The sequence below is a fragment of the Triturus cristatus genome, chromosome 2_1, assembly GCF_964204655.1.
Source record: "Triturus cristatus chromosome 2_1, aTriCri1.1, whole genome shotgun sequence".
NCBI lineage: Eukaryota > Metazoa > Chordata > Amphibia > Caudata > Salamandridae > Triturus > Triturus cristatus.
Window position 1 is genome coordinate 833,425,489 of NC_140581.1, and position 21,213 is coordinate 833,446,701.

The window sequence follows — 21,213 nt, forward strand, 5'->3', positions numbered from 1 at the left end:
TGTGACATAACCAAAACAGAAGGTAATGTAGGTGCAGAAACTCATTTGTATTTCGCCAATCAGAGCCAAGCTGGCAGTCATTTATAAAGCATTGACAGGAACCGCCATCACACCACTTCCTGTCAATGCATTTTGTTGTTTGGTGCAGGGCTCTGTTAACATGATGGAGTCTTGCACCACACTGTTTTCTTTTCAAAACAAAAATCCCGAAACTGGATGTTCTTTCTGGTAATAAAAAGAAAATGCCCCCCCCCCCCTTGCCATGCAGGTCATCTCCCTTGACAAGGGGGACTTTATTTATTTTTTACTGTCCCTCACTGCCAGGGTTTGCCTGGCAGTGACGGACAGCTAAAATTGACTATATGTCCACCAATCTTAATTGGATAAATGGACATATAGCCAATTCTCAGATGACCCCTACTCCATCGGGCTGCTGGAGAAGTTTGGCCACGGCGGAGACAGAGTCTCCATTGTGGGCAAACTTAAGGTCTACCCACATCTGAATCGTGTAGGTGGACCACTGTAATGCTGGAGTGGGACCTCCATTGCCACTTAACTTAAGGTGGAAGTGCGTATCGTTCTCATTCAAGTAATAGATCATTTTGTAGAAATCTATAATGTTAGCATGTAGTGCCATGTAAATGCTGAATTGCCTTTTTGACAAGACAGAGCCCTGAGTACCTACGCCACCACTGATGTTGGCTAGTCTGGATTGACATGTACCCAGTTTGATTTGATGACTCAGACACTGTCAACGCAGTCAATCTGATGAAGGACAAAGTGGACAATATATGATTAGCACCTCATGGTAAATGGTGTCAAAGACGCCTGAAAAATTCAATAGAATCAAGGCTCAGAGGTGGTGGAGCTGGGTAGTTCTTCCTTGATGTTTAGGATTGTGGTCTCCGTACACTTTATGTTATATGAAACCTGATTGAAATTCAGTCATGATGCCATTTGCCTCCAGGCGGGAGGGCAGTCAGTGGATGACAACTGTTTGAAGCAACTTTGGAATACAAGGTAGGGTGGAGATGGGTCATTACTTGGGTGCTCAAGAGGCTTTTACCCCGTGCACCCTCTTTGATAATACCCAGAATGCACATCTAAGACTCATTGTATATACCTTGTCATTGAGTGGTCAGATCTTCCCAGAACCCTGTAACTTTGACTCATATTTTTTTGTCATTAAAACCGTGAATCCTATTTTGTTTCTCATGCTCTAGCTATGGCATAGCGGGCTCCACCAATGTGACGGGAGATCAGGTGAAGAAGCTGGATGTCCTCTCCAATGACCTGGTCATCAACACGCTAAAGGCGTCGTTCAGTACCTGTGTCCTTGTGTCAGAAGAAGATGAAAAGGCTCTAGTTGTCGAAGTGGAAAAAAGGGTAAGTCACCAAGAACATGACTCCATCTCATTAGCTCTCATTGTTTAGGACATGGTGTAAAACATATAACTTTATAGAGGTATCCCACCAAATTCATATTTATTTACTCGTTTACTTATTTGTTCTTTACAAAAACACCAGATATGCTCATTGTACATACAAATACGGCGAGCAATCAAGGGGGATATTTCAAATGATGTATTCCAATGCAGAGGGGATCATCCAATTATATGTCAAATCATCGGCCATTGTTCAGTTCTGGAATGCGTAGACCAGTTGCACTTACATATGTAACAGGGATAATATGTAATGCAAGAAACATGAGCTGTAACTTTAGGGGAATGGGTGGACTGGAGATGAGTGAGGATCGGGGAATAGGGTAAGAAGGTGGAGTGAGAATGGAAACAAGGATGTAAGCAGGGAAATAGAAAGTCAAGAATACATATACATGAACATTGACATAACAATATGTCTGGATTTAAGGTGGTAATGTATGCAGCATTAGCGCACTTAGAGTACACCACACGGAAGGGAGTCAGGAGCAGCGGGCTGACTGGGTTATAGTTGGAAAATAGTGCAGTTCAATGCAAGCACTTGAGCAGAGGTGAAAGGATACACTGAAACAGCCAATAACAGAGCTGGGTATTCCACTTGGCTGAAATGAGATGTGATTGCTAAAGCCAATGACTTAAAGCTGTTGGTGGAAGGATACCAGTGGTGAAAGGGGTGGACCCAAAGCCCGCTCTATGTATATTGTTAGCAGTAGTTCTGTTTGACAGCTGCACTGCCGAAGCCCAGATCTTACAAGAAGAAAGATGTTGAAAATAGATCTATAGGGGGTTTGGGTGTGGACAAGTGCTAACAAGCTGAATATATCAAGGCATAATTAAGATATTGGTGGGAAATGCTACTTCTGCAGATCCTCTGTCCCCCGTCTGTGGCAGAAAGACGGAGGTGCAGAGATACTTGGGGATCGCCATTCCTCCCTTAGTGTGAGGATGGTGTAAGCCTTTAGACACCTGTTTTGACCCCCCCTTCTGAGGCTAGAGAAGGTCAAGAAGCTGAAGTGTGCACTTGAGATTATGAATTGCTTTGATGACATATTTGTGATGACAGTGCATAATTTATAAAAGAAAAAGTGCCAGTACCCAAACTTTTTCATGGTAACCCGTCACCAGCTGCAGAATGCCGAAGTTTCCAAATACCAATGCTGTCTAGTCTTGATTAGACTTCATACTTTCTCATCCTCCACCATACACTCCCTGGGCCTTCACATTACTCTAGCAGCTTCTTTTTCATTCCCGCTTCATCAATTTGTCACTGTTATTTGATCTTATTTGTCCTCCGTTTTTACCTCTTTTCTGCCTTTCTTTGTCTTGTTCTGGGTGAAGCTCTGATAATGACAAATAAGTCCAAGTCCCCACAAAAGAGCACAAGTAGGCACCACCTGCATCCACTGGCTCAACTTAAGCACTGTGTGATGAGTTGCGATCCAGCGGACATGGAGATGCAAGTTTGGGGATTTTTCACGTTGCCATTGGCTGCGTCTGACATTTCACTCCAATTCTAGGACATTCATTACCCCTTCCGGTCTCATTGGTCATGTTGGGAAAGGAGACGGCAACTCTGTCATTAATCTTTCGCTTTTTCTTCCAGTGCTAGGGGGTTAGGATGTATGGCAAGACAGGTGGTCTTTAGGCTACAGTGGTCAGTAGGGTGTTTCCAGCTTGTGTCATGTTGGCTCAAGCGTAGAAAGTTCATAATTCACTTTTCTGCGCATGCGTAGTAGAAACTGTGCGGGCACTGTAACCGACAAATTATATTTAAACCATGAATAATTCAAGGAGACCATCCTAGCTGTGCTCTATTCCTCCACTTCTTTGCATCTCAGAATGGTAATTGTTAGAGTCCTTGTTTTGTCTATGGCCGGGGCTGTGTGATTCAGTATGCAATTCAAGTGCTTCTCTCTTGTTGAGTTCTACCCAAGCGCTACAGACTCCAGCGAGTGATATAGGACATAGAGTCCTGATTGTCTTCTCATTTGTGATCACAGAGAGGGTAAGAAGATATGTACTGATCATTTTATTAGTTCCACTTCAGCCAAATATATTATAATGCAGAAACCCAGACCCAACCAAGACCCAAGTGCAAAGACCTCACCGTGCACCACCCAAGCTGAGAAACTGCAAAAAATCACCATAGATGACCCCGTTATCCAATGTAGTTCAATGGCATTTGTTCTGTAGGAGTGGGCAAAGAGGACACTTCTGTGAATCACTTCCATACAAAAAAAGAAATGTTCCCAGCTGACAACAGTGACGCTTAAGATAGATGTTCAGCCAATCCAACATAAATTGGAACACAGCTAAAATTATCTTCATAATAATTGACAATATTGTCTCTTTAAGAGCGCCTTTCCTTCAGTTAGCATCCAAGTGCCCTTTACTATTCCGATTTTCGGTTTATAGATTTTCAGCTACTCACACAAACCTTTTATTATTTTCCTTTTTATCTTCTCCTACACGGTCGCACAAAAACACGCAGCTATGGGCGTGATCCCCAGTGAAGTCAATTGGAGTGTTAGAGTGCGCAATGCCGGGTCGTGTGGTACAACTAGAAGGAAGCTGCATTTGTATTTCATCCATTGCTTCATTTGCCTTCTGGGTGATTACAGAAGTGCCAACTGCCTCAGAGTGATGTAAGGAAATTGCCTCAGATGCACAGGGAGCTGTTGAAATCCCGGCCACTGCGCAGAAACCACGAGGAAACAAGTAAGCAACCAACAGACCTTTTCTTGAGCACTGTGTGACTTTTGATATTTCCCAATCCCTTTTACCAGGAAGTGTTTTCGCTTTGATCTTACCTTTGTAGTCCGACGACTCAATGGGCGGCTATTCGAAGGCTATTTCCATGGCAAGGCCTTTGCTGTGCGAACTGGCATGTTTTGCAGTTGCAAAAACCCAATTTACAGAGGACAGAAGTGACATTGCGGATTGCAAATGTCTTTGAGACTTGCAAATCAACATTGCAGCTCCCTTTGAGTTGCAATGGAATGGGGTGGCACAGGGGCATCCACCCTTCCTTACAACTAACAAGACACACGGCCAGTGGCTGGCGGCCCCACTTGTTGTCACAAAGCACTGACAGCTGTCTGCCTGCCGAAGACAGTCGGTAACCGCTCGCACAGTGGAAGCTTTCCATTGGGCACTGCGTCACTGTGCAAGTGGCGGCTGTGCTATCAGGGCGAGCTGGCAGTGGCACACCACCGGGATGCTGCCTGATGCCCTCTGTCGTCCTTTTGCATTGTTCATTATTTGGTCTGATTGCACTAGTGCTGTGATACTCAAAGTACGGCCCGCGGGCCGCTTATGGCCCTCTTGACCTTTACATGTGCCCCCCCCCCCAACAACAGCACGAGCTGCTGTTTATTAGCTGAGCACTAATATTCTGATTTTTTTTTAAAATAAACATGCAAGCGTTTATTTGCAGGGTAAAGTTATGAAGTAATTACGGTAGTGTCCTGCACCACTTAACTTTAGTTAACCTGCAAATAAATGCTTGTCCATTTAATTAACATTTTTTTAGACCTCTTCACGCAGTCCCTGACCCACCCAGACTCCTTACTGCCACCCTGCTGGCATCAGTGTGGCCATCGGTCACACCACAGACCATACTTTATGGCCCCTGGGCCAACGTTTGTGAGTACCTGACTGATTGCAGTCTCAATAATGGAGCCTTGGGGAGGCAGAAACGGAAGTCTGCTGTCCCTTGTAGAACCGGAACTCTGCATTTACAGCCATTCAGAAGGATTCGCAGAGGAAACCCTGCTTTATCATAGTGATCTGATAGACTGTCTGCAAAACACTGCATGTGGCCTTTTACAATGTCTCGGATTAGCCAATCGGGACTGGAGCAAAAAGTTGACATATGGAGACACTGTGCAGATACAGCACAACACTGCAGCATGGCCAATAGCACATCAGACCCAATGCCCTTGGTTTGAGAAACAGCACAATAATTTTCTCAGGGGAGGTAACGCTAATTGTCAGTGGGCCGAATGAGGTTATTTCATGCAATTCAGTTCTCATTATTTATCTGCTCCTAATATTCTATGTTCTCTTAGGTGCTCCTGGGCTCCAAATGTCTGTTTGGTTTTCCTTTATAACATGAGCTTTGTCAGTAAGTCCTCCAGTAGTGCACACATGCAGGACAACAATAGGCCAAACCAAAATAAAGGTGGCCCCACTAGTGAAGCAAATAGCTAAAGAAGGGGTAATACTAGGGGAAATCAACAGGAAATCCCGGCCACAACTGCTAACAAACCGGCCCACACACTGATCTGTCAGACCCACCGGGAACTGCCTGGTTGCCCCATAGGCCAGTCCGACCCAGCACACATGTGAAGCGCTATCTGGTTGTTCTGGGGTGTAACTCTTCAGACGGTCTCCTACATAGCCCAAGGCCTTTGTACATCGGTGAAAGGAAAGAATTTCAGGGACACCTCAATCTCTTTAATGGTGGGGCAGATGAGAGTCATTTTGCCTTACGCTGCTGAGTGACTATGACCAGAAAGCTACTCCTTTTTTTTTAGAGAAACTACACCCAGCTATGTGAAAGGAATGGAACATGAGCCAGATTTTTGGGCGGATTTAATTATACACACTAAAGTATACAAGTTGTCTTGTCATGCAGTAAGCTTCTCCTACCAACACGTCACACCCCTCAGATAGCTACTCCCAGTGGGACCCCCCCTTCAATAGCTATCAGAGGAAGGAAGTGGGCAGGGGTGTAGCTTCATGGGGGATGTTTGGGGTGTTACAACCCCCTAATAAATGTATTATCTAGTAAGTAGTTGGGTACAGGTGGTTTCATTTGGGTATGGTGAGGTGTCTGTCGGATTTCACCTGAGATTTTACATACACAGACCCACACCTTTCTCTCTCGTCTCTGTTTTGAAGGTCTTAAAAAATATTGCTTATTTTGCAAATATTGTGTTATAAATATTCCTAATATTCTGCACTCCTCTGTCCTCTCCCTCTCCCCTGTCTCCTAAGCCCCCCTAATGCCCTGCTTCTCATATAATACATTTTAATAGGATATGCCAGCATGATTGTTGGGAAACTTGAGGCTCACGCCCCTCCAATCTTACTGATCCATCTACGCACGTGGAAGTGGGAGAAACAGTCTGAACTAATCCCTGTGCTCACTGCGATCATGTGGAGGTCAGTTGTGATACAGCACCATCAGCACCATCAGCCCAGCCCAAAACATGCATCCACAGAAGAGAGGCCTCAGCATGCTTTGTGAGACTCTAATTGACAGCCATGGCTACCACCCTCGTTAGTGACCAGTCAAAGTTCAAGCATGTGCGTTTTATTAGTAAAGAACCCCAAGTACTCAAGTTGACCTTGAGGCTCTGACCACCCACTGCCATCAGCACCCAAATGGTAGTCAGCATTCACCATCAAGACTCAGCTGAGTGACTCAGCAAAATCAAGGCCACAAGATTCCAGGAAAGGGGCACACACCCATGCATGGAATATTGTACAACAAGTATTATCAGGTCGGGCTCGCCATCTCTCTTAGTGCAACATCTCTAGTAAATACTAGAGTGAGCCAAGAAGAGTGTCTCATCAAACGCCTCTAGTAAGTCCCCTCTCTGTGTTTGGCGGTTTGTTCACCCTCATTGTACTTTTTTTAAAAGTGCTGGTTCCTTCTATTGAAGTTCAGCTGAAAGGTGAAGCTCCATCATCGCTTTCTTGCTGGTCCAAGTCTAGCTGCACACATATGGCTTGCATGGAGAACTGGCTAATACAACTGATATGCTTGCACCTAGAAAGGACAGAGGTCTGGCGGCAGGACACCTTTATAAAGTCTTATTTAACTAAATACTTTCATTTAATAATACATGTTTGCCAAACCTTTGGATCCAATGAATAATCCATGCCTCGGACTAACCAGGCACCTATGTGTCGTTATCTGTGAAGGCCTTCGCCATGGCCTAAACTTGATTTACTACATACAAAAGACCTCATGGAACAATCAATCAATCAATCAATCCGACATTTGTAAAGCGTGCTACTCACCCGTGAGGGTCTCAAGGCACTGGGGGGGGGGGGGGGGCAGCTACTGATCAAACAGGCAGGTGTTGAGGAGCCTCCTGAAGGTTAGCAGGTCCTTGGTCTGTCGCAGATGGATGGGGAGGGTGTTCCATGTCTTGGTGGCGAGGTGGGAGAAGGATCTGCCGCCGGAGGTTGTCCGGTGGATGCAAGGTACGGTGGCGAGGGCGAGATCCGCGGAGCGGAGCTGGCGGTTGGAGGTGTAGAAGGTGAGTCGTTTGTTGAGGTATGCTGGTCCGGCGTTGTGGAGTGCTTTGTGAGCATGGGTGAGGAGCTTGAAGGTGGAGGCTAACCCAGGTCATTAGCACACATTTTGGATTTGTCGGACATGGAAATGTCGGCAGGTCAGACCTGCCTAAATGTAACATGAGAAATATGCACAGTAAGTTTTTATACGTGTGAAATTTAGTTGAAAAAACACCAGTTTTGCTTGGGATTCCCCATTTTTCTTAGGGAAACTCGGAATAGGAGGTATTACCTGACCCCTTAAATTCTTTCCCCTGCAGTGATCCTATTTACTAGGTAGGGTGAATCGCTGAGCCACCTTGAGAGACTTGTAATTGGGGCCTTAGAGTACGTTTCTTTAGATCGTGAGACCTATCTCATGGAAGGAGCTTTCAAGGGAGGGGGGGAGTGGGTCCTGGAGATGGAGGGCACTTTAATGGAGCATGCAGGGCACTATGGAAACTGCTGCAGAGAAGGACACCTGGGAGCAGTTGACAAGCAGAGATAATTTGCAGTGCAGAAGTGAATGCACATGTATAAGAACATGTAAAGCAGAGAGGACGCCAACAGGTGGGAAGATTAACACAAGGCTCAGACACCATAACAATGAGAGGCGTGGCCTCCAATCCAGGAAGCACGCTGATGGGCCAAGGCCCGGCCACAGGAGATGGCACGAGGCCTGAGAAAACAGGTCTGACACTAAAACACGTCTGACGCTGTTCTCGATAAACCTGCATTACTGTGATTGAATGTGGGGCTGATGGAGAGCATGGCTCGGGTGACTCTAAAGTTGGGATCTCGACAAACGAGATAAACGGGGTTATTTGCTAATGTTTTGGGTGGCGCTCAGGTGGTGCAGAGTGACGTATTAAAAAGGCCCGCTCCGACGTACGACCACTCACAAATCCTTTAGTAAATCCAGGCCTAAATGTGTAGTTGCAGAAATAAATCGGGACATGAGGCACAGTGGCATCACTGGGGGGTGCGGACCGCACCGGGTGACACCCTCACATGGGGTGCAGTGGACCCCTCACACGCACGCACCCCCATCACTCCCCCCCAGAGATATAAACTGTCCAGCACCCTCGCACACGGCCCCGGCAGTCGTTTGCTCTGCTCGTCTCAGCCATGATTACTTTCGTCATCAGAGTCCTCCCCTTACATTTGTGGCTGGGAGGCTGCCGCGCGCACCTGTTGGCAGGGGCTGCAGGGCGGCAGGCAGAGGGCTTCTCCCAGCCGGCACAGGTCCACTTCCCTTCAAGCCGGGACATCGTCCTTCCTGCCTGCCTGCCTCCCTCGCCCCTCCTCCCCGTGACCTGGAAAGGAAAACTTCAGGCTCTGGGCCTAGCAACCAGACAGCAGGCCGCAGAAGGGAATGGACAACACCACCCGCATGAACGGGGCTACACGCACCCCTAGAATGACGGTGGCCACCTCTGAGGGTGAACTGGTACCGAGAGAACATAATGTCCATCATGTAGGGTGGGTAAGTAAACTGATACATGGCTGGGACGCAGGGTGATAATACATTAGAGCAGGCTGGCAGTGCTGTAGGAAGGAGACATTGTGAGAGAAGAGTTTGCGGTGTTTGGGTGAGTGCAGTGGAGGCTGCTGGTCCACAAATACAAGAATGACCATGCCTGTAGTGTCCTAGCAGGGACACGTTCTAGTGTTCCCATGTGTGTATCCCACTATACACCCACCCACCACAGACGTCACCGGGTCAGGTGACGCTGCTATTAAAAGGGCCGAGCGCACGTGCTCGAGGCCAGTTAACCCACTACCCCAACTACGTGTGTCAGCGTCCGTTATTCCCAGCATGAGGGCCTAGGGCCCCAACATAACAATGGCGACAAGGGTTATCAGCACCCGCGTGCAGCAGCCCAGCTGATGAAAAGGGGGAGAGGGCGAGGGCAGCCGGCGTGTAGCCCCCCCCAACAGGCGAGAACAGCACCTGATCGCCTGTGGGCGTGTGACGAGCCCCGGCGTGAAGCGAGGTGTCGGAGAGCCCACCTCACACCTCATGTGCCTGACTTCCTCTGCCCCCTGCGTGGAAGAGCCCTGGGGGAGAAGAGCGAGCCGAGCGGAGCCCACCCGCATCGGCCGCGACGAGCCTTGTGAAGAAGAAGGTGAGCGGACCGATCGGAGCCCACCCGCATCGGCCGCGACCCGGCAAGTGGCGCAAACCACGCGGAGCCCACCCGCGGGAAAAAAGTGGCCCGCCGGCCAAAAGGTGAGGAGCCGCACCAGAAGTAACGTCCACGGTCCGCGGGAGCACACCCCGCGTCCGAGAGTGCAGTGGAGCTCCGTGCGAGGAAGCCGGACGAGAGCCCACCCCGCCGACTGAAGGTATGCCGTGACCCCCCCCCCCACCCGCAGCGTGTGAGCTTTGAGACGCTGCTGCTGCGGTGGGGGCGGAATTAGCATAAAGTGAAAGCGGAGCCCACCCACAGTGCATTGCATCGGCTCGATTTCCCCCCCCCCGCGCAGCAGAAGAAGTGAGCGAGGCTGCCGCGGGAGGGAGGGAGGTGCACAGGGTACGGTACGCGGCCAGCGCCGCCGACAACGCTCCACAAATGAATAAATGCCCGTAAAAGCGGCGCAAAGGAAACCTCTGCGAGTGGCCCCCAACCCCCTCCCTGCCGCGCGAGGACTGCAGGAAGCTGCCGCGGGCAGGGAGGGCAATCTCCAAATTAAACAATGGCCGCCGCCGGCCATGCAGGGTCATGCCCCACCTCGCAGGACCCCCAGCAACGCCCACAAGAGAGTCAAGCAGCCAGCGCTGCCCAAATTCAACTGCACTATGTGCACAATGGCACTAACTGCCACAATGCCCCGCAGAGTGATGCCTCGCCTGCTGAGCAGCCCACTGACAAAGCCGGTGCCCTCCTGCCCCTGAATAAATAAGAAAAAAAAGACTTACCTGCTGGACTGCACTCCACTGCTCTGCTGGTAGCTCCAGCCCTTCTGTGCTCGACCGAAGCCTGCAACAAGGAAGACAACTCAGCAGAAAGTTCTGGCAGCCAAGAAGGGTGCTGCTGCATGGAGAAAAGCAACACTGCCACCCAGTGGCCACTGGTGGTACTGCAGCACAAAGAGACAAACAAGCATGCAGCAAGCCAAGGGAATCCAGCAGCCACAGGAGACCGACTGATCGCAGCGCAAAGAAGAGGCAGCAAGGCACGTACTGCAAGGCCTGACTGATGCGTGAGCGCACGGGAACGCGACGGAGGCGCACAGTAAGGCGCCAGAAGCGCAGGAGCGCGCCAGAAGGGCGAGGAAGAAGAGACCATGTGCCACAGGGATGCAGCGACATCCCACAGCGATAAGGAGGAAGAAAGAAGAAAAGGTGTCAAGCCACATCCACCCCAGCGAGGACTGCGCTGTCGCCGCATCAAGTGGAGCGAACCCTCGAGAGAACTAAAGGACTCAGTGCAGATGTACACCGGACGCGGAAGGTACACTGTAACGCCCACAGGAGAGGAACCCACTGAAGAGGATGGGCGCAGCAAGTATCCAACACTGGCGGGCAAGGATGTCGAGCCACACCCAGTGGTGCCAAGAAGCCACCACATCAAGAGATCATGGTACAAGGAGCAACGCTACACTGACGATGTACCACGACGGTACGAAGAGTAGCACGCACCAGCGTCTGACAAGGCAGCGGACACAGGTAGTCACACGACGTGATGCACCTCGTGAAGCCGACCAGCCAAATGGTCGCACCACAAAGGCCAAGCCGACCTGCCAAACGGTCGCACCACAAAGGTCAAGCCGACCAGCCAAATGGTCGCACCACAAAGGCCAAGCCGACCTGCCAAACGGTCGCACCACAACGGTCAAGCCGACCAGCCAAATGGTCGCACCACAGAAGCCGACTCGCCAGGAGTTGCAAAAGGAGGTGACCGACGCACGGGTCGATGAAGCTACAAAGCAAGAGGTCTGACGACAAGACCGAAGATATCCTGCCAGTGATCGGCAGCGCGGACCATCAAGTGGTCCAAGAAGCTCAAGAAGAACCAAAGTAATTGGTGAAAAGGAGAAGAACGAAGCGGACCAAGAGTATGGCCCCACGAACTTCAACCAAAGTAACTGGTGAAAAGGAAAAGATGAGGAGAAGGTCACGACCCTAACTCGGAATGCTGAGGAAGATGGAGAGAGTGTTCTCGGACTAGGACAAGACCAGGGGGAACACGTGCAGAGTGCGCGCGCTGCATGGAGAAGCCTGGCCAGACCAAGAGGAGATGAGAAACGGTCCAGAGTAGGTCATGAAGCGAAGAGAAGAAGATATCGGAGTGGCACGTTTGCCACTACAAGAAAAGAAGGAAGATGACATCAGAGTGGCACGTCTGCCACTTAAAGGAAAAGGGGAAAGAAAGAGATCTGAGTGGCACGGTTGCCACTGCAAGAAGAAGGAGAAGAAGTCAGAGTGACATGACACCCTTACGGAGAAAGAAATAGAGGAAGGAGAGAAGAGTGTGGCAAGACTACTCACACCTCAGAGACAAGGAAGGTGACAAGCGTCAGAACACGGAGCGCAGGTCCTGAAGAACACCCGTGGCACGGAGAGAAGATCATCTGTTTGACGATGCGTTCAGCACACCTGGGATCTGCAGAGGTGAGCAGGCCGGACCGTTCGAAACACCCACCTTTGGGGTTACACGGACACTGGTCAATGCCAGCCGTGGTGACTCAGGGGCAAAGGCCTCAGGGATGCCAGTGAGAGAGAGCATCCCCGCGACGAGAGATGGTCGTCAGCCGCCCTTCAGCAAAGGTCCCAGGAGGATGAAGACATCGCGTGCTAAAGACAGGAGCCAACAGCCACCCTCCAGGTCTGACTGCGGAATGTGAGGTGAGACCTGTCGTCTCCTCCGCACCCGCACCTATCGGCATGGGAGTAACACGATACAGGACACTTAACCCAGGCCAGATCTGATGAAGAGGGCCTCAAGGATATCCCGTGGCAGGGGAACACCTGTGAGAGGGGCACCCTGGTGAGAGGGGTGTCTTGCGAATGACCCGTCTTTTGCAAAACAGAACACACGCCACAGATAAAGAAAAGGACTGGACTAAAAGATGAACGGCAACATCTAGCGGTGAACCACAAGAACTCAACTGCGTTTGTCGCCAAGAAAGTAAAGCGAAGAAAAGACTGAGAACAACTTCAAGGCAGAGCCGTCAAACAGACTGGATCCATCGAGCACCCAGGCTGGTGCCACAGTGAACTGGTGATTGTCCGTGACAGGAAGAACATCGTCCGCGACAGGAAGAACATCGTCTGTGACTCCAGGCTGCTGAAGCGTGAGCGACTCTGCAGAAGTTTGGTCACTGTATTACATCTGTATATATATTTTTCTCCCCTAGGTTGAACATTGACTCTGGGTTTTTGTTATTAAAAATTGGGAGGAATGTAGTGTCCTAGCAGGGACACGTTCTAGTGTTCCCATGTGTGTATCCCACTATACACCCACCCACCACAGACGTCACCGGGTCAGGTGACGCTGCTATTAAAAGGGCCGAGCGCACGTGCTCGAGGCCAGTTAACCCACTACCCCAACTACGTGTGTCAGCGTCCATTATTCCCAGCATGAGGGCCTAGGGCCCCAACATAACACATGCCCTGGGGTGTTGTGTGCCTAGAAGGCAGTATAAGCCATCGGGAGTTGTGCAATACATAAGCAGAAAAGTTAGTCAAGAGCGCTGGGTAGGTAGTGGCAGGTCAATTCGAAGTTGTTAGTTAAAGTATGGCATTATTACACCACGGCTGTGCAGTACGGAGAGTGCAGCTTACTAGAGGATGTGGTCCGTCGGCTTAAACTGCCGACTTTGGTGCTGGAAACCTGAGTTCGAGCCTCGAGGTCGCGTCCACATCCTGTGGTTCAAAATCACTTAATCTACCCGTGCCTGAATATGTAATGTAAATATCATGTAAAGCGCGCCAATACCTTCGGTTGCAGTTCGCGCTATATAAATATGCAACAAAAAATAAATAAATACTAACAGTACAAGTGAAGAGTTTGCTGGAGGGTGTACAGTGGCGTCACTAGGGGGGTGTAGCCCAGCGGGTGCGGACCGCACGGGTGACACCGTGAGTTACCGCACTGGGTGACACCAACCCTAGTGACGCCGCTGAAGAGGAAACGCATTAACTTGCTGCAGTTTTAGGATGAGCTGAGGAAACCGAGGTGGAGTCTGTTTTCACTTGTAATGGAAGCTGCAGCCAAATAAATGATATTGGGGCATATGTATCAACCGAATTTTTAATCGCAAACGCTGCGATTCGCAAAAAACAGCGTTTGCGATTAAAAATTCGCAAAACGGGATGTATGAGGCAAATTCTCAGCGCAAATTTAAGGAATCGCTAATTTAGCGATTTCTTAATTTTGCGTAAGCATTTAAGAAATCGCAAATTGCGATTTCTTAAATGACATGTAACACGCACCAAAGCATTGCAAATTATCCTTAAGAAATCGCAAATTACCACCAACTTCTTGTTGGTGGTAATTTGCGATTTCTGTTAAAAATGCACTTTTTGGAATTTTACAAAGTGCCACGTGGCGCACATACATGCCCTTAGGGCATGTATGTGCGCCATATGCACACACATGCTCATTTCAGGGGTGCATCAGGGTGTCATCATGACACCCTTGCACCTTTGAAATTATTCTCAAATTGCGATTAGCAAATTGCGAAACGCAATTTGAGAATTACTTCCCATTCATTCCTATGGGTCTCCTGGCCCATAGAAATGAATGGGAAGGTATTCCTTAATTGCGATTTCGCAATTTGCTAATCGCAATTAAGGAATTTTAAGAAATCGCAAAAGTTTAGCGATTTTTTAAATACATCCCGTTTTGCAATTCTCAAATAGCGATTCTTTAAAAATCGCTATTTGAGAATCGCAAATGGAGATGTTGATACATATGCCCCCCAGTCTTTGAGCTCGGGCAGAACGGTACACACCTTAAAATGAGCATTGAAGGAGTTCATTCTCATTCCTCATGACCCAGTGCCACTGGAATTATGCGGCAAGGGAGGACCAAATTATGTGGAAGGTTTGACTAAATTATCTGGCAAGAAAAGGCAAATTATGCTGCACAATGCAGCAAATTTTGTGATAGTATTAACTCGTTATTTTGTCATTTTTACGTGTTAACACTATCTGTGCATAGCTTTCACCTCATTAGTACCATTTACAACAATAAGCAACACAAAGGTGGGTGACGAGTCAACCTTTGTGAAGGGCCTTTCACTGAGAGGCAATACATCGATTTTTTTTGTTAAAGTCTGCAGATTATGCAGCAGATGATGGATTATGCGGCAAATTAATAAACATGCAGAAAATGCCACAGTCACAAAAGGGCACAATTCCAGTGCCCCAGCTTATAATCGAAGACGATGCAGCACTCCATGCATTTCTCATCAAGAGATAAGTCAGTGGTGTTGGGCTACTTGTGTAATTAAAGACAGGAATAGGCCGATTACCTTTGTTAGTTATTATGCCCCAGTGGAAGATGGTGCCCCCATCTATGAGGAGTTATTTCAATCACTACTAATGGTCAGGGGAGATATAGTTATAGGCGGGGATTTTAATATTCTTATTGATATAAAACTAGATTCTACTGGTCTCTTAAAGAAACAATCTAAACCAAAGTCATTAAGGTCCATTATGAAGAACTCCGCATTACTCGATCTTTGTGACCCATGGCGATTAAAATTTCCTCATAAACAAGAATTTACTTATTGGTCGGGAAGACATAGATCCTCCTCTCGTATTGACTTCTTTTTGGCCTCTAGTTTATTAAAATTTTCATATCAGAAATTTTTGCATAATGGCTTTTCAGACCACGCAATGCTGGTAATTGAGTTTAAAGTAGGGGAAGAAATTAAGCCCCCCAAGAGATGGATATTTAATAAAATGTACCTACAAGATAGTAATTGGGTTTCCTTTCTAAAATCGGAAATTGTTCACTTTATTGCCCGTAATTCATACACGGCTCCATTACATATTATCTGGGACTCACTAAAAGCCTTTGTTCGTGGTATTATCATCGCTAAAGACGCAGAAGAATGGCGTACTATTAAACAGACTAGGACCTTACTCTACCAAAGAATCTGTTCCCTAACTCGGCTTCGACAATCCAATTTTTCTAGTCTTGCGCAAAAAAAATTAAATGAGGCCAAACGTGAACTAAGTACGCTTTTTGCTACACAGAGTGAACAGCAATTTCTTATACAATCTCAAAGGAGCTATGAGGAGAGTAATTTTTCTGGCAAACTCCTTGCGTGGCAGGCTAAGGAGCAAGCTGCTGCAAATTTAATTCGTACTTTGAAGTCTCCTATCACCTTGATAGACACATCACAGCCTGATGTTATTGGTACTATAATGCTCTCTCACTATAAACAGGTATATAGTCATCATCAGGAAATAGACCATTCTAGGCTCTTAAATTTTTTAGCAAGATATGATATGCCTTCTCTATCTCAGGCAGACAGTGGAGCAATGATGAGTTTATTTTCAAAGTCAGAGCTGGAATTAGTGGTAAAGAACCTCCCAATTGGTAAGGCCTGTGGCCCGGATGGCCTCCCCGCTGAATTTTTTAAGGTTTTCTTCTGCGCCTTTTCTGATTTTTTACTACAATTAGTTAATTATATGTTAATGGGTGGGCAAGTTCCAGATTCTTTTGGGGAGGGCACAGTTGTTAGTTTTCTCAAAAAAGGCAAAGATCCCAAAGATCCCAATTCATATAGGCCTATCACATTACTTAATACTGATTATAAGATCCTTACTAAATTATTATCAATACGTTTTAATCACATTGCCAAGGATCTTATTCACCCGGATCAGAATGGCTTTGTGGCAGGCCGACAATTAGCTACAAATACACATTTTCTTACTGAGGCTTTAGATTATTTTCAGATAAATAAAATTTCCGCTTTAATTTTATTATTAGACGCGGAAAAAGCTTTTGATTTAGTGGTATAGACAACTTTATTTGTTATTTTAAAGCACTTTGGAATTCCTCCACAGATTATTAGTTTAATTCAAAATTTGTACACGGGTGCCAAAGCCAATATAATTATTAATTCAGTTATGGTTGGTAAAGTATCGGTTCAACGGGGCACCAGGCAAGGCTGCCCCTTGTCCCCTATTCTTTTTGCATTTTTTATTGAACCATTAGCCACAGCTATTCGGGAATCCGTAAATATCTCTCCTCCTATTCCTTCTATGGCAAAAATCAAACTATATGCCGATTATATTTTGTTACTGATTAAGTCGGATATTCAATCTCAAACTGCCGCTCTTCAGCTTTTTGAAGAATTCGAACATCTGGGTGGTTACCGAATTAATAAAAAAAAAACTGAAATATTAGTTTGTGGTGGGGGTGAGGTTGAGCTACACACTGATTTACTCGGCTGTATTAATTCAAGACCGAAGAGGTATTTAGGAGTTTTGTATTCTGTTTTGGTTTCCGATTTAGTTATGTTGAATTTTGATCCTCTTCTACGCAAGGTTCAATCTTTATTTAATAGATGGGACTCGTTGCCATTTTCCATCCTGGGGCGAGTGGCACTTATAAAAATGTCTATTCTTCCGTTATTTAATTTTTTATATTCTGCCATTCCCTGTTTTTTGCCCAGTGGTTTCTTCTCAAAAGTACAATCATTATTCACAGGGTTTATATGGGCAAAAAAAAGTCCCAGGATAGCAATGCGGATTCTTTACGCCGATACGGAATTGGGAGGTTTAGCCGTACCCAATGTTAAAGATTACTATAGCGCATATTTTGCCCAATATTTAGAGCAGTTCAAATCTGGAATGCAGACCCCAACTGTGTTTATTAATTTTCTTTTTGACAGAATTTGTCATGAGGTTCAGATTCCTTCTCCGTTACATATTCCTAAATTACCGAAACTTACTCGTTATAAGACGATGCTTTGGTTCTTTAAGCGTCAGGATGTCTTTCTCAAAAGATATTCTCTCCCGCAATTTAATATTAGAACCCCCTTAAGAAATGCTCTCCTTTTTTTGGGAATGAAAATTGGAGTCGACATTGCACTACAATGGGCACTTTTGGGATTTCATTCTTTGTTAGATTTCTTGAGGGAGGGGACATGGCTGTTACCTGGAGAGATGCAGCTTATTATTCCAGGGAATTTTATGTTACTTGGTTCGTATGTTTCAATCTTTAAAACGTTGGTACAAGTTGAACCAATAAGCATTGGTTCCTCCAATCAGCTATGGGACGATTTGTTTCTGACTTCTAGGACGAGGAAGCCAGGGGTATGGAAACGTGTTTTAGCACAATATACTGAGGACGATCTTAGCCAAAAAGCAATTAAAAAATGGCAAGAACAGGAGAATCATGTACTTACTATCAATACTTGGAAAATTATAAATAAACTGAATTTTAGTGTTCTTCGAGGATCTAATTGGAGAAGAATGCTATTCTTCAGTAAATGGCTTCTGTATCGTACTCCTGCTGCCATTGCTAAAATGTTTCCTAACACTACTGCCACCTGTTTTAGATGCCAGCAATATACTCCTGCAAACTGGTCCCACACTATAGCTAACTGTGTTAAAATTATGCCTTTTTGGAATGAGATATTCGAATACTTGCAAAAGTATTGTGGGATTCTGATTACTTATAATGTCAAATTAATATTGTATGGATACGATTCTGATCTTGGCTTGACAGAACAGAGGGTTAAACTATTATTTATTGCAATGGCAGTTGCAAGGTCATTAGTCCTGCAGAACTGGAAGTCAACTCAAGTTCCTCTTTTTAGTGCCTGGCTGCAAAAAATTAGGAATGTTAGAAAGACTGAAATGCGATATGCACACCGAATAGGTGGGATTATGAAGTTCAATAGAATTTGGAGTCTTTACTTTGTGTAATGGTCGATTTCCGTATTTCGTAAATTATTCTCTCCATGTTATTCTGTATTTTTATTTTCTGCTTGCCAATTTATGCAAATCATTTTCTTTATGCCATTTATATCTTTATTCTCTGTTCGCCAACTTATGTTATTGTCAAATTGTAACTCTGACACAAGAATTTCAATAAAAAAAAAAAAAAAAAGAGATAGGTTTTACTTGGAAGGGAGAGGGCTCTGAGCCCCGTCATATAATGATCTGGCAGAGGAGGAGAAGGATCACCAGAGAACAATATCGATAAATACTGAGGCGAAAGACCCATGTGTTTATCACATGCTTATGACCTGCGATCTCTCTATCCCACCACAATTTTATTACTGTAATACAATGGATCCTACACACCTCCTTTATCCCAGGTGGTGTCTCTTTTTCTTACCTTTTGCAGATATGCGAACATTTGGAAGTGGGAAAGAGGGAGGGTTTTTAAAGTAAATCAGGGGAATTTATTTTATCCATTGACTTGCATTGAAATGGGGGTAATTTGAGGTAGGAGAAAGCTATAATAAATCAATTTATGGCTTCAGAAATTGGGAATCTCGCTCTTAAATCGAGTATGTTGTCGTGCATGGTCTTCCACCTAGGTCACCATAGGGCAAGGTGTTGGGCTAGTCCATGAATGTGGAGCAGGGAAACAATAAATAAATATGGCTGCTTGCCTGTTTGGGCTGATTTCAGGAGCCCTCGCCCTGTAGCCTACTGTCTCTCTGCTCAGCTGGGATTTTTCTCTGTGGTCCGCATGGCCATTCTGGTTCCACAGCAAGTGAAACTGTGTCTGTTGGCTTAGTGGATGAATGCCTCCTGTGCAGGGGCTTGCGTTTGACCTTATGGTCACAGGTTCAAAACCCGGCAGGCCCATTTAGCATTTCATTCATCTGAGGTTGATAAAATGAGGACCATTGAGTTGGGTAACAATAAACATCTGTTATTCAATGCCAACGTAACCCCTGTGAATGCGTGCTTTACAAATACACATGTTATGTAAGCAAATAAGGGATTACAGGAGTGAACTGACGATAAGAGATTTAGGGCCTGATCTTGTGAATTGCTCTGTCTGGTCATTATTGCACTCAGTGCCTAATTTAGGTTGTGGTTGCAGGTACAGCACTCCTTTTTGGGAACCAGCAGTTTTCTTCCTCATAAGACTTTGATCCAGGGCTAGAGAGAAAAACAAAAAGAGGGAGAATGAAGGAGGAAAAGAAAGATTGAAAAGCAGTGACTAAGGAAGAAAGCAGGAATGATAAAGAACAGAGATAACAGGACAAGAAGTATCTTGTGGTGGATGAAAGCGGCACAAGGCGGGATCAAGACTATGCAGCCATAGTATTCGGCACGCCTGACATGAGCCAGTGATGGTCAGGGGCTTTTGAGAAATTCTTGAGCATCATGACTTCTTATTTTATATATTAAGCCCTGATTGCCCTAGTACCAGACAATTGTGTAGTGATATGTCCAATGACAACCAAAGAAAAAAAGACAGTTTCAGCAAGTGACAAGCAGTGGCAAAGGTTTTGCCTACGAGTCACGAGTTATTAGCTTTGTCAATGTTAAACCATGTTGTACCGCAGCATGGCTGCTGTGCAGCATATGTTAAAAGAAAAAAGATCTAAGACAAAGTCAGCACTGGCATCATCATATCCCTTTTTAGGTCTCGCCTGACCCAGCGCATGCGCTGGTCTGGCGAGACGTATTGAGAGGGCTCCAAAAAGTGCTACCAGGCCAGCCTAGAATCACAGTGCAGGTGCGCCGCGCGCGCGCCTCACTTTCGCGGCCGCTTTGATGTTTGATCGCGATCACTTTCACTTTCGTGGCCGCTTGGCATAGCCAATAGGTCTCGCTTTTGGGACCTTATAAGTATTTAGTTATTCAACTGTTGCATGGCTAAACACTTATAAGGTCCCAAAGGCGAGACCTATTGGCTATGCCAATGCTTGTTTATTACTGGTGGGATTTGGCAACACAGACAATAGAAGGTGAGGTCGTAAAAAGAACGGCATAATACAGCTAGTGGTGTCTGCATTATTGCACTTTGTTTTGTTCGGTGGGTGAAGGAGGCAAGCAACAATACAGACGAGGGAGGGAGAGTGGGGAAAAGTAGCAACACAGATGAGGGACGGAGGGTAGATTAGATGCAAGCAGCAGCATGGATTATGGAGGGCAAGCAAAGCAGCAACTTGGATGAGAGTGGGTGGGGGCAAGCATGGAGGGAGAGCGGGGACAAGCCGCAACACAGATGGGGAAGGGTGGATGGGGGCAAGCGGCAACATGGATCATGGAGTGCAAGCATCAACACAGACTTGGGTGGGTGGGGGCAAGCAGCAACACGGATCATGGAGTGAGGGATTGGGGCAAGAAAAACCGAGGAGGGAAGGAGGAAGGGCAAGTCGGGCCAGTAACACATTCCAGGCAGGGAAGGAGAAAGGGAACGTGTAGGCAAGCAACATGGACTAGGCATGGTCGGAGAAACATGGTGGGGGTAGGCAAGACTGGCTGTAGCGGCACCGGGCGTTTCCCCTGTTGGCCGGAAGGGTGGGGGCTGGTTTTGGA

The 21,213-nt window shown here is 46.6% G+C and overlaps 1 protein-coding gene across 1 annotated transcript in view; it reads left to right on the top strand.

Annotated features, from left to right (window-relative positions):
• LOC146865943 (fructose-1,6-bisphosphatase 1-like) overlaps nt 1-21,213 on the top strand; it is a 45,782-nt gene that overhangs the window by 9,952 nt on the left and 14,617 nt on the right. Inside the window, exon 2 of the mRNA XM_085632910.1 lies at nt 1,224-1,386. Coding sequence (XP_085489036.1) covers nt 1,224-1,386 — 163 coding nt within the window. The remainder of the gene's footprint in view (nt 1-1,223; nt 1,387-21,213) is intronic.